The following is a 13,496-nucleotide window of genomic DNA, read 5'->3' as shown; positions in this document are numbered from 1 at the left end:
GTTTGGGATATTATGGGGTTTGGGGGTTTTTATATTTGTTTGGTTTTTGCTCCTGAACAGTGATGTTTTGATCTTAAAGCAGGTCTTCAGACTCAAAATGTTCCTTGTGCTTTAACAGGAGCCTCATAGTAATCTGAGGGACTGGCTGACCTCTGTGTGGTGTGTCAGAATAGGCTGATGGAATTGTACAGGAGCATATATTCATTGCAGGTTTTTCCAAGAAACTGCCTACTAAGTTTGGAGTATTGATTCTTGTGCTGTGTAACCTTGGTGTGACCAAGGTTAACTGGCTGCTGCATTTGGATCTCAGCCATCAAACCTGCTTTTAAATTTCTTGTTTACTGGTAGCTCACTCTTCTGTCTTTCCCTGTATGTACCAGGCACTGTTACCCCTACAGAGATGTAGAATTTTCTGCCCAGCTGCACTGAGTCTCTGGAATCTGTTTTGAACCTCAGACTCCCCTGTGGTTTCAATGCCAAGACTCTGTTCTTATGAATACTTTGGATTTCAGTTCATCCATCTATGCCAAAGTGGTGAATACACACAGATACATAGATACAGACCTCTAAAAATCTTTAAGGCAAAATTTTCTTAGGAATACATGGGATATAAGGATCAAGAAATAAAACCTCAGCATTAAGTGTCCTATTCTCCAGCTACCCCTTCTTTCTGCATTGTTGTTTACGTCTCTATGAGAACAAAATTATGAACTCTGAATCTTTTGTCAGTGTCTCAGCTGTTCTGCATAATATGGGATATTTCTCATTAGCACTCTGCATAGCTCTTCTTGCACAGATGTAAATGTTCTTACTTGTGTTTCTGACTTTCATTTCTGACTGGAACACTAAAGAAAAGCAGTGGAAGTCTTGCTCTGGCTACTTGTGATTGAATTCCCTCATTGCTGTGCCCCTCCCAACCCCCCTCCATCTTGAACATCTTGCCTGTAGCTTTTTAGAGTCAATTTTCAGAGTAATTTCTTTTTCTACTCTTTAGGAATTTCCCATTCTTCAAACCTCAGCCTCTTAAAATAAACTTGATCTCACAGTTTTCCCTGTTTTTCTAATTTACATTATTATTTTTAGATGTTCCATCCTGAATATTTGAAACTTTTGCTTATGGGTGTTCGTGCTGTCAGGCCTCAGGGAGCAAGTGCAAAATTTCTTTTTTACCCGAGGCATTCCTGATGCTGTGATTTCAAAGCCTTAAACAGGATTGATAAACTCAGCCTCCCAGTTAGTGTAACACTGTGATAATTTCATAAGTGGCTCTTATAAGAAGGGTAAAATTTACTTCTCTCATAAAAAATGACCCTTATTTGAAAATGTTGACTTTGTCTGTCCAGTGTGTGTATGTGTAATTTCAGGATTTATTTTAAATCCCATGTAGGAATAAAATTTGGTTTAAGATTATTATTTTTTAGCATTCTCTCTTCTTTTCGACTTCTCTCATTTCAGATGTTGCAGTTGTGGACATGAGTGATATTTCCAAGCAGCCATCACTGTTCTACCACCTTGGCGTGCGTGAAAGCTTTGACATGGCCAATAATGTTATTCTTTACCATGACACTGATGCTGACACTGCTCAGTCTCTCAAAGTAAGGTTCTCACTTCACAATCTGCTTCATTTCAGAAATATCTTTATACCTGATCCTACAGTGTTTGCGGTTTTTTGAAACTTATATTTAATTTAATTCCTGATAATTGTATCATTATAACCTGCTAAGAAAAAGCAACTATTAGCAAAAACAGTAATAATAGAATAAATAAATGATTTTTTTTTTTTGTAAGAAAAGATCCATAGTGTGGTACTGATTTTGCTTCAAGTAGTTAGACTTGGAATTGAGAGTACAGGTCCGATTTTTTTCTCTTCTTTTCCTTCTTTTAATTAGAACATGTAAAAAATAAGTTATGGCCTGTATAATAATAACTTGAACAAGGGCTGTATTGCAGCTTACTTCTATGTAAGCACTTCTGTCAGATGAGGTTTCTATTCCCAAGGTGCTGACTAGCTAAGACTACTAGAATCTCCTTTTTATTGCTTTTTGAAGATAGGAAAATACATCTTCACCAAATCTTTGTATAGCGCTGTTGTTCATTTTTATAGTTCAATAATACATGATATACACTTAAGTCCTGAAATTGCTATTCTGGATGTAAGTCATATATTGTGGATGTTTCTGCCTTTTTCAATGCAGGTTCTCTTTATTTTACATCACATTTAGACTTTAAGACTTTTCTCCTCTGTATCATCTGTTGCTGCTTTTAATATAATCCATTTTCTTCCTACCTTCGCTGAGAGAAACATTGCTTATGCTTTGTTGTTTTTTCCTTATTTTGAGTTACTGCCCCTTGCTACTTTGTTTTTTTCCACACCATTAGTGTCCAAAAATCCTTTTTGGAGTTCTCCAACCTCTCTTAATTCTGTAAGAATCTGTAAGATTTTCCCCAGAAAAGCTCTATTCTGTCATGGCTTCTCATTCCTCTTCTCTGCTCTCAATGTCTTTGATTTTGCTCTCATGTGTCTATAACCCATACTTCCCTTCTTCATGTGGTGGTCCACATACACATTCACATTCCCTGTGGCCTGGAGTCCCAAGAACTCAGAGCTGGAGCCTGTCACACTTTTTGCTCAATGAGATTATCCGTGCAGATACACTCTAAGGTATTACTGGCATGTCCTCCTTTCTTTCATCTAATCAGGGTGAGCAGGCATACAGCTTTTCATCCACTACAGGTAATATACCTGACTGCCATGAAATATTTCATTTTTATTTTTCATTAACACATTTTTATCTTTCTTTATGCTGTCACTCAGATGTTCTGATCAACTTGGTGTTCCCAAGGATGTGCCCAAGTCTGGGAAGCACAGGCTAGTTGTTTTCTATTTGTTGCTGCCCAGTGAGGATATTGGCTTTGAATTTTGTACTTCGTGCCAAAGCACGTACTTAAGTCCCTGCTCCATAACTGGAGTGTTGAAGAATTTCCAGAATTACATCCATGTGTGGTTGCATGTTCAAACTGATTGTTGCCAGGGCTTGCAAGTCTTTGCACTGTCAGTTCTAAGCCTTTTTTTAAAATAATATAATTCTCAAGTCTAGAGACTGGGGAACCCCAGAATTTGACTAGATCGCGTAAGTCCAGAAAAAATTATTATCTGCCTTCATCTTTCTTCTTCTAGGAACTGTGTCAGTGGCACTGATATCTTACTCGTCCCTCAGTTGTTTGCATAACCTCCTTGGCCTAAATAAGCCCATAGCATATCTTAGATGGGATCATAAGACGATTTAAGTTGCTGGAACCAGCTAGGAGAGATCCTGTGTATCAAATGCTTTAAGCTGGACACTCAGACCGGGCTCAGTGTTCCTCTTGTCATTGGTATCTTCATCAATGGAGCCCCAGTTCAGTGCTGGATAGCATTCAAATATGCTAATAAACCTTTCTAAGGAATACTTCAGAGGGTAGGCAGGGACTGTTCCTGGGGTATCTCAGCAAAGAGCAGTTCATGACACATTTCATGTCATAGGTGCTGGATGGTTTCAGGAGAGGTAATTTCTTCTTATTGAGAAAGATTTCACTGCAGTAAATAAGGCTCTTTTGGAGATACTTGCTTAGCTAGATAGACATTAATTTTCACATATGTAGTATTTCAGCTGTCTAAGCCTTCTATCTCTTTTGTTATTAAGTATTTTATTTGGCTTAAGGAGTTTAGGCTAATTAGAAATTCCATTTAGTTTTTAATACATTTTTGACCCTCTGATGATGTTTCTTTGTTCTGAAGTTTATGAGTAATTTGGTCAGGGTTTTTCCACTTTTGTTCAGAATTGTATTGCTTTACTTGGGTCTAAGTTGCTGTGCACACTTTAAAAATGGTGCACAGACTATTATAAAGGCACTGTTGATGTTACTGCTGTTAATTTTGCTGAAGATCTATGAAGTTCTGGCAACCTGACCTTATACAAGTTATCTTAGGAGCCATCCTGAAATTGTCCCAAGAGTTGCCTCTTCAGTTTCACCAACTTTCTTTCAAAACAATCTAGGTCTGAGGATATAAAAGAGTATGTAATCTGGGTTTCAAGAGAGTCCTATCTATAGAGCTAAATCTCTTAAATACCCCCTGATACTTTTGCCTGTTGTTGAGGAAATGGGTGCATGGGTATGATCATTTCTATGCAGTGGTTGTCCAAGTGGATTTCAAGGCTGTCAGATATGAAGTTGCTCAAGCAGAATAATCTCAGGTTGTTAGAGCACATTTAATTCAATTATATTGACAGCTTTGATTAGAAACAAGTCTATATCTAATATTTGTAGCATGGTTTACCTGGAGACCTCTTCAGTTTGACCAAGAAGTGTTTATTGAACATGTAATCCATCACCCAAGAGAAGAGAAGGTTACTTACCAGCAACTGGAAGTCTCTGAGGTGTGGTTTACATGCCAAATAGTTTATCATCTGCTTCATTGTTTCAGTGTCTCTCGTTAGATTTTGAGATGAGAATAATTTGAGTGTAGAAGGAATGTGTTGGTGTGTACCAACCTGTGTAAGAAAGGGGCTTAGGTATCTGAAGGATACTCTTTCAGAGAGAAAACCCCTCCAGATTTGAATGCTTTTGTCTCAAAAGTGCTCAGAGTGTGACTGAGTGTGCCCAGTCTGAGAAACTCCAGTTACTGCTAAGTACAATTTGCTTCATTTTCTGAATACTTCTTGAAGTAGGTTTCTTCACCAAATTGTTGCTTTTTTTTCCTGACCTGAGCTACTGAGACTCTTCTTGATGTTGTTCTTTCCCCTCACTGGGAATTTACTGTGGCAGAAAATCTGTATTATGCTGTGAAGAACACATTTTTGAGTGTGTGTGTACATATATATATATATGTGTATATATATATATATATATATATGTATGTATGTATAGCAGTGGTTTTTATTTGAAATAATAATTCCCAGTAAAAACAAATAAACATTTCTATTATCTTTTTTTCCCCCACAGGATATGGTATCTCAGAAAAACACAGTAAGTATTAAATCCACATTCATTTTAAAACATGAAATGAAGGTCCTACTTTTGAAGCAATTCTAACACCAAATCTGTCACACATACATATGCTCTGTATGATTAAAGGCAGTTGTTTTACCTATCTATAATTCATGCTTTTCGAAAGCTTGTTGACACTCCAAAGTAACACTATATTTTAAAGCTACTTTTCCTTACCAGTTCCTTTCTAAGTTGTAGAAAAGTGCCAGTAGATATAAGTTTTATTTGTAAATTGACAGATCCAAATATAAACTCAGAAATTCAAAGTATCTTTTTCCCTTTACCACTGTCACCCATTTGTGCAAATGTAGATGTTTGTGATGCCTTAATGGGGTTTGCTTTTGTATCTCAAACAGCTTTGGCTTCTATATACCTGTTCTCTAACTGACAAATTCACAGATTTCATTAGAAATGCTTATTTCTTAGAAAAGCTTATTTCCAAAATAAAAATATTCTTACACTTAATGCAAATAAAGCCAAAAAAATAAGTTAGAAACAAGATAAAATGTTGGAGTTAAGGCTTTTTGAAATATGTTACAACATTTTATATAGTTGTATATTTTGCCATAGTTCACACCATGTCAGTGGTTTTCATTAAATCCACCATACTGTTATTTTGAGGACCACTGATTTTACAAATATCTTCCATTTATCCTTTCTGTTTCCTCCCATTTACCATATACTTTTATTTTCTTCTAAGCAGTATTGAGCAGGATTAAAATAAGAACGTAGTCTTAAGAGTTTAATAGTAACTTTGAAGACAACTAGAAGAAAAAATGCATTAGTCACAGCAGTTTATTTTGAGCTGCTGTGTTGACCTGCTCACAGTGCACACATAGGCTAAAGATAGATCAGGTTTAGCACATGTAAATGCAGGTCATCCTTCCTGGCTGCCTCAGGGATCTTTGAACCAGTTTGACCCCTGTGGTGGGAACTGCATTTACTGCTCTGTGGCTCTGTGAAGGGGCATTCAGAATGTGGCAGATTTGCTTGTGAATGCTACTGTCCATAAGCTGATGGATGACCAAAATTTCAGGAGCACGTGTTCTCCCTTCCAGAGCAAGAAGGGAAATTGTGAATGGGCCATTTGGTGATAATACCAGACATGGAGTAAACAACAAAGGGGAGGGTGGAAGTTCAACCTAGCACAATCAGATTAGCAGTCTACAGTCTTTTTCTTCTGGCAGATTCTTTCTCCAGAAAGGGCCATTCACACTGAAGAGAGGAAAATACTGAATCACAGAGTATGCTGAGTTGGGAGGGACCCACCAGAATCATTGAGTCCAGGTCCTGGCCCTGCACAGGACATCCCTAAGTCACACCATGTGCTGGGAACCTTGCCCAAACACTTCTTGAACTCTGTTGGGCTGTTGCTGTGACCACTTCCCTGGGGTGTCTGTTCCAGTGCCCAACCACCCTGTGGGTGAAGAGCCTTTCCCTGAGATCCAACCTAAACCTCTCCTGACTCAGCTTTGGTTCCAGTGACATGGTTTCTATGGTGGGGTCTGGTGCTGGACTTGTAAACACCTTGTGGCTAGCAGAAGGGGCAGGGAGACATCCCTAAGCTAGGATCCTGATTCCTTCTTTAAAAAGGAGGGATTGTCTAACCCACTTTCTTCAAGTGTTTAAATTAAGAAAAAAATTGTGATTAAAATACAGTGAGATAAAAAATGAATTATTTAAAATACCAAGTATGGATTCTTGACTTCTTTCTATTATTTGGAATTGTGCATACCTTCTATTATTAGATAAATGTGCTCCTACATTTCATTCTTTTATCAGAAATTTAAAAAAACTCATGAGCAAGCTAAATAATTCACAGGATAAAGCTTTTTAAGTCAAAGTTGACTTCAAATAGACAATTGCCTTCCCCTCCTTTCAAACCCGGTGAGTTGTGACAAGAGATTTGCAGTTTTGCACTCATCCAGTATGGTGCCACTGCTTTATTGCTTGGTTAAATATTTTACAACTGTAGGGGAGAATGTCTTATTTCAAGTGAATTGCTGTGTTGTACTTGTTAAGTAGGTACATAATTGACATGAATTTGTTATATCCAGTCAAATTTATAGTTAGATAACCATTTCAGTTTAATTGCTGAATGTTTAGATGCAGTAGTTCATTTCCCTGTAGTAGGGCTTTGTGTTTTCTTGTCCTGAGTGAAAAATGTCAGTATACCTCTGCCATAACTGTGGAATAGCAGAGCTTAAATATGCTTTTTATCAGGAGCCAGAGGTATGGTGGAAAGAGGATAGATATCTCCTGAACCTTCTTCCAGCCCAGTGGTAGCCACAGGAGTATCATTGCAGAAGTCCTCTCCATGTTTTACAGGCTCTGTGTCCATGCATCTGCAGGGTATGTAAGGAAAGGGGAACAACCCAGTTTGTTGCCAGGTGCAGCACACCTTTGTTCCAGCAGCAAGAGTGAAACTTTCTGGGCTGGCTGCTGTAGCTTAGAGCTTTCTCTGAGGTTTCCCTGTTCTCACCTTTCCTATTTAGCCTGCAAATCTCACATCATCTACAAAGGTGCAGAAAAATCTTAGCATAGAGGAGATGTGGAGCCATGTTGAAGTTGCAGAGAAGGTGAATGTCTAGTGTCTCATCAGGGCAGTTTGCTTTGTGTATCACAAGAAAGCCTTGAAGAGAATTAATATTTTCCTTGTAGAGGAAATATTATTCTAATACAGCACTAAGCAGGCAAGAGCAAGCAAACTGGACATGAAGCTGAAAACAATGCAGAGAAAAAAAAGTCAGCAGTTCAACTGAGAGCTGGCCTGAGTATAGCTATCTAACAGAGTAAATTTACAGCAGACAGCTGCAGTGGTGTGAGCCTGAGAGATTTAATAGCTTACTGTCTGAAAAAAGAGAATGAGTAGGAGAACTTCCTTCCTTCCTTCCCTCCACCATCCAGGAATGCAGTTTTCACAGATAAGATGGAGGAATGTGATTAAATTCGACTTGACTTCCCTAAACAAGCAGTGCAAATTCTGTATTGATAATTTATTGCATACTTGGATGTGAAAGGAAAGAATAATTTTCTATGGGAGTTCAGTTCCCAAGGAAGAATTGCCCTGGCATGATATTCAAGATCAAGATTCTGTGTCCCATTAGGTATATTTCCTTCTGTAGAGCTCCTCTGGGCTTTTGAGGACATTTCTATTAGTTTTAATAAAGACTGCACAGCTTCCTTGTTTCTGTCAAATTTATTATCAGTTATATAAATGGTAAATATGCAGTCTTGCAGAACAGGTGCCATAATGGAATAATGGACTGAAGGACAGAGGAAAGAAAATTACTTATGGAAAGTGCTTATGCTTTGGAATTTCTTTAGATGTCAGCTGAACATTGGTTTACTGGAGAAATGAAATTTCAAAGATTTTCAAAAGCAAAAAATGCTATTAAAAAAATAATCTTTCCCCAAATCTATGTAATAGACAAAATCTATTGGGAAGTTTTTCTATTTTGATTCAATTTTTTTTTGCCATCCTTGACTTTTTCTTTTAAGGGAGGAAATTTTATATGCTGCTACAGGATCTTAAGAAATTGTGAATAAAAAAAGTTCAAGATTAAGTGAAGAGTGAACAAGGGACTTTAGAAAACTGCTGGAGTCAGGAAGCAAAAAATGCAGTAGATCTAGGAATAGTTGCACATAGTTTGATCCATTCAATTTGTTTGAATGAGGCATTGAAAATACAAACTAGAACTTTCCACTATGGAAAAAGTATTATACCAAGTACAGAATCTAAGGAGAAAGACTAGTTCTTTCTTCTGTTCTTTAGTTTCTAATATGCCTGAAGAAATTTTAATAACCCTGTTAATTGCATTCAAGGAAGTTGTTTAAAGGAAAGTAGGCTGGCTATTAAGCCAAAAGGTTTATATTATTGTATACTTAGGCCTGTGGGCCTGGTGAAGTATTTTTAGAGATTTAAATGGTTATTTTTCATGAAATCTTGTAGCAGCTCTTATATTAAGCAGAGAATAATGTCTGAGCCATGGAGGAGTCATTAACAAAAATTCTTCTTGATCTAAAGGGAACTGGATTGCAATTTATCCTTGCCACAAGGAATTTATATGATGAAAAATCTTTTTTTTATTGTAATTGGCAGAAAGTTTCTTCAGAGGTTTCGGTAGCTGTTCAGTAGCTGTATATACTGTTTCAAGGCAATGAACATTAAAGAAAATTAAATAGTTAGATTTTGGCTCTTGGACTCATGTTCTCCAGTTAAGTAGCCCCTGTGGATTGTAATGAGAGCCAAGACCGAAGTATGATTACATTATATGAACTTAATAGTCCAAAGAGGTATTACTGATGAGTAGCTTTCTATTTTTTATTTTCTGATCATTTTTACAATGTATAAAAATTTATATGATACAGTCTTTTAATGATATATTTCTAAAAAGGTCTGAGGTAGCAGAAGTGTCAAAAGAGATTGTAAAAGGGCACAGAATGAAAGAGGAGGAATGAAATACTTAAATTCAGTAATTTTTCTTTTTGGGTGAAAAAGGTACAAAGGTAATGGGTAACCAAATAAATGCTACTTTTAATGATTTTAATAATGAAATATGCCACTGTTACTTTAGATAATGAAAACTAAGGCTTTTAAAATTTCAGTATAAAAGTTAGTTTTTACGGAAATATTAGCATCTCAAGCAATATGTAGTGGTTGGATTATAGTTAACTAAACAGATAATGAATCTGATAGGTTCATAAAAATAAGATCTGAAAACATCTTAATGATGACACAGGAGATATATAGACATATAAATCATATAAATAAGAGAAATCCAAAAAATGAGATAAGAGAAATGCCAAAGTTTTGAACTTTTCTTTGCCTTGTAAATATAATCTTGCTGCAAATATCTATATTCGTTTTCTGTTGATTCTTTCTTTAATTATTTCTTTATTCATGTGTCATGTGTGTCTTTTTTTTTCTTATGGTGTTTTGTGGTGGTGTTTTCCTCTTTGTTGTTTTATTTCAATTTGGAGTAGGTTGCCAACCTCAAAGCTTTTCTTCGTGTTCAAGTACCTCCTGAATACCACAGTGGTAATCTAATAGGCAAAGTATGTATCACTTTAAATCTGCTTTCTTTGAATAGATATGCCATTCTTTCACTGTGTTTCTAGACATGTAAACATGAATAAGGATGATGTAAGAATATTGCTTGGCAGGGTCTTTCCTTGAAGGTGATTGGAGTACTTGCTCTTTGCAAGCTAGATCTCAGAAATTTAAACTGTTTGTCTTGTGATAATCTCTCTTCCCAGTTTTTACATAAAAATACTGCATTTATTCAACTTTAAAAAAGAAAATATTTTTTTGAAGTTTATAATATCTTACTCACTGTAGTAGGTTGACTGTGGCTGGATGCCAGGCACCCACCAGAGCCACTCTCTCACTCCCCTCTGCAGCCAGACAGAAGAGAGAAAACAGAGCAAAGGATTCATGAGTTAAAGACTGGGAGAGGTCATTCACCAAATAACATTATGGGCAAATCAGGCTTTAATTAGAGATATTAATTAAATTTATTAGTAATAAAATCAGAGCAGGATAATAAGAAGTAAAATAAGACTTTAAAAACACCTTACCCCCACCCCTCTCTCCTTCCAAGCCCTACTTTCTATTCCAGCAATGGGAGGGAGACAGGGAATGGGGGTTAGGGTCAGTTGATCACAGGTTGTTTCTCCCACTGCTCAGGGAGAGGAGTCATTTCTCTGCTCCAGTGTGGGGTCCCTCCCACAGGAGACAGTTCTCCATGAGCTTCACAAATGTGAGTCTATCCCTCAAGCAACAGTTCTCCACAAACTGCTGCAGCATGGGTCGTTCTTCCATGGGGTGCAGTCCTTCAGGCACAGCCTGATCCAGCATGAATCCCTTATGGGGTCACAAGTCCTACCAGGAAACCTGCTTCTGTCTGGACTCCTCTCTACAGGTCTGCAGGTCCCTGCCAGGAGCCCACACCAGCACTGAATTCAAATGGGGTCACAGCCTCCTCTTAAACATCCACTTGCTCTAGTGTGGGGCTCCTCCAGGGGCTGCAGGTGCATCTCTGCATCCCTGTGATCCTCCATGGGCTGCAGGGGCACAGCTGCTTCACCACAGTCTACAATGGTGCTGCAGAGGAATCTCAGCTCCAGCATCTGGGCACCTCCTGCCCCTTCTTCTCCACTGACCTTGGTGTCTCCAGCATTTTTCCTCTCACATATTCACAACTCCACCCTTCTGTGACTGCAATTACATCTGTGCAATAACTTTTTTCCTCTTTCTTAAATCTGCTATCACAGAGGAGTTACCATCATTTCTAATTGGCCCAGCCTTGGCCAGTAGCACATCTGTCTTGGAGCTGGCTGGCACTGGCTCTGCTGGACATGGAGGAAGTTTCCAGCAGCTTCCCCCAGAAGCCACCCCTGTAGCCCCCAAGGTCCTCCCAACACCAAAACCTGACCATGCAAATCCAATACATGCCTATATGGCAAGATGGATAGGAATGTGATGTCAGAGAAAATCCTAATACTTGAGACAACAGTGAGTTAAACTCCCTGAACACTCAGGAGTTTGTGATCTCTTGGAGTCAATGCAGTTCCTTTTCTATTACTTTATATGTTTTTCTTTCTAACTGCCTAGTGAGATGGAGTAAGCATTCTTGATACTTGAGTGAGTGGCAAAATTAATAGCATGGCTCAAGTAAAATAACTGTACTATTGGCTTGGCAGGAATAATTCCCTCCTTGAAAGTGCAGAGATTTTCACTCAGCATTTCTTATTTGGGAGAAAACCTACCTTTAATTCAAGTGTAGCATCTCTGTCAGAAAGTGACTGTTGCACCAGAATAACTTTTCCAGTACAATTAAAAAACCTGTTTATATTAAGATCAAAATTTACTTGTAACAGCATTTTAAAAATATTTGGAAAATATTTTGAGACAAAAAAACACTCTACATTTGGCCTGGCTTGCCTAGGGCCTAAAAATGGCCTCTGTGGACCTCACGCTTTCAGCCTCTCAGCAAAAGGCATGGCTTTCTGCTTAATTCCTTTAACTACTTCCCCTGAAGAACTGGTCCCTTTCTCAACTTATTTGCAGTTATTTTCTGGGGGTTTTTTTATGTTCTTAAATTTGTGGCTTGTTTTGTGGTAGACTTTAAAATGTTGTGATTAAATACAAAAGTTTCAGTGCTGCCATACACTGGAAGATGAGCCATTCAGAGTTTTGGGATTTTTTTTCAGTCTGCTTGGCTGTAATTTTTAACTTAAAATTTCCCGAAATCAGACAATAAAATACCCTAGCTTCTAATCCTGAAATTAACCATCTCATTGTATAGTCTTAATAAGCTATGAAGTTGTAATTTTATTACAATTAAATAAGCAATAATTTACAGATGTTATATGTATGTATATACATATGCAGATAGGGTTGCTACATACGTTACTTGACATATACCTAAGCCATTTATTCATTATCTTCAGAAAGCAATAGTTGGTGTATGACAAGACAATAATTTTCAAAATTATTAGCTTTTAGTATCAGAGATCAGCATTCCTGAACAGAAGATCAGAAAAAGTAAGGGTGGGTGATATTTTCAGCCATCTCTAATTCTTGTTAGCATAAGAAAAGTAGATGGACTGGTTTTTTACATAATGGAGATAGGAAAGACTTTTGTAGGCCACACAGTATATATGAAAGGATTTTATAATTTATTAAATGTAAGTATTGTACAGAAGAAGCTAGAAGACAGGAGGGTTTAATTGCATAGATTTCACTATGCAAAAGGAGACAAATCTAAGTCATACAGTCCATATGTTGGCTGGATAACAATACAGTGTTTGAGGATTAGATTAATACAGTATTTCACATATGTACTTAATTTTTTCTAAAAATTTCATTGCTTCTTCAGTAGATAACTACAGTTATTTGCATCTCAAGATACATCACCCTTTCAAATTGAATGGGCTTTTTCATGCAGGAAGAGCTAATTTGCTGTTAAATATTTAAGAATAAAGTTTACAGACAAGCAGCTTTTGTGTTGCAGTGAGCTTACTGCTTATTTAAATAAACCTGAGACAAAGCTGTGCTGCCATATTGGTGGCTTGGGTTGCAGTTTTTCTGTTTTCTTGGGAAGTAAAGATAGCAATCCAGCAGATAATTATGTTGTTACAACAAGGATAATTTAACTTAGGATTTGTAAGGAAGGAATATGACTTGATCTTTATCTGTTAGAAATAATTTAAAATTCTAAATCCTTGCTCAGGTCAGCAACAGGATGTACTGGTACAGGTTTTTTATCTGTGGTTTTAGTACCTGCATATTTTTAACTTCCTGTGAACAATCTGTTTCTCCTGTCTAGTTTACTAAGACATTCAAAAATGTGCCATCTTCATATCCATTCTTTTCATCATCTCAGCATTCTCCCATTGTTCAAGGTGGCTATAAATGGCTATGGCTTTTCTACATGCTTAGGTTATATGAAAAAATGGCAGGT

General features: G+C 37.2%; 1 protein-coding gene across 2 annotated transcripts in view; it reads left to right on the top strand.

Annotated features, from left to right (window-relative positions):
* MAP3K15 (mitogen-activated protein kinase kinase kinase 15) overlaps positions 1-13,496 on the top strand; it is an 80,864-nt gene that overhangs the window by 22,064 nt on the left and 45,304 nt on the right. The window contains exons 2-4 of one of the 2 annotated variants that reach the window (XM_077781631.1): positions 1,456-1,595; positions 4,984-5,007; positions 10,015-10,086. In XM_077781631.1, coding sequence (XP_077637757.1) covers positions 1,456-1,595; positions 4,984-5,007; positions 10,015-10,086 — 236 coding nt within the window. The remainder of the gene's footprint in view (positions 1-1,455; positions 1,596-4,983; positions 5,008-10,014; positions 10,087-13,496) is intronic. The other variant, XM_031503680.2, reaches the window with a different exon arrangement.

The sequence above is a fragment of the Lonchura striata genome, chromosome 2 (genome assembly GCF_046129695.1).
Source record: "Lonchura striata isolate bLonStr1 chromosome 2, bLonStr1.mat, whole genome shotgun sequence".
Taxonomy (NCBI): Eukaryota; Metazoa; Chordata; class Aves; order Passeriformes; family Estrildidae; genus Lonchura; species Lonchura striata.
The sequence above is the reverse complement of the archived record's forward strand: the minus strand, read 5'-3'. Positions and strand labels throughout refer to the sequence as shown.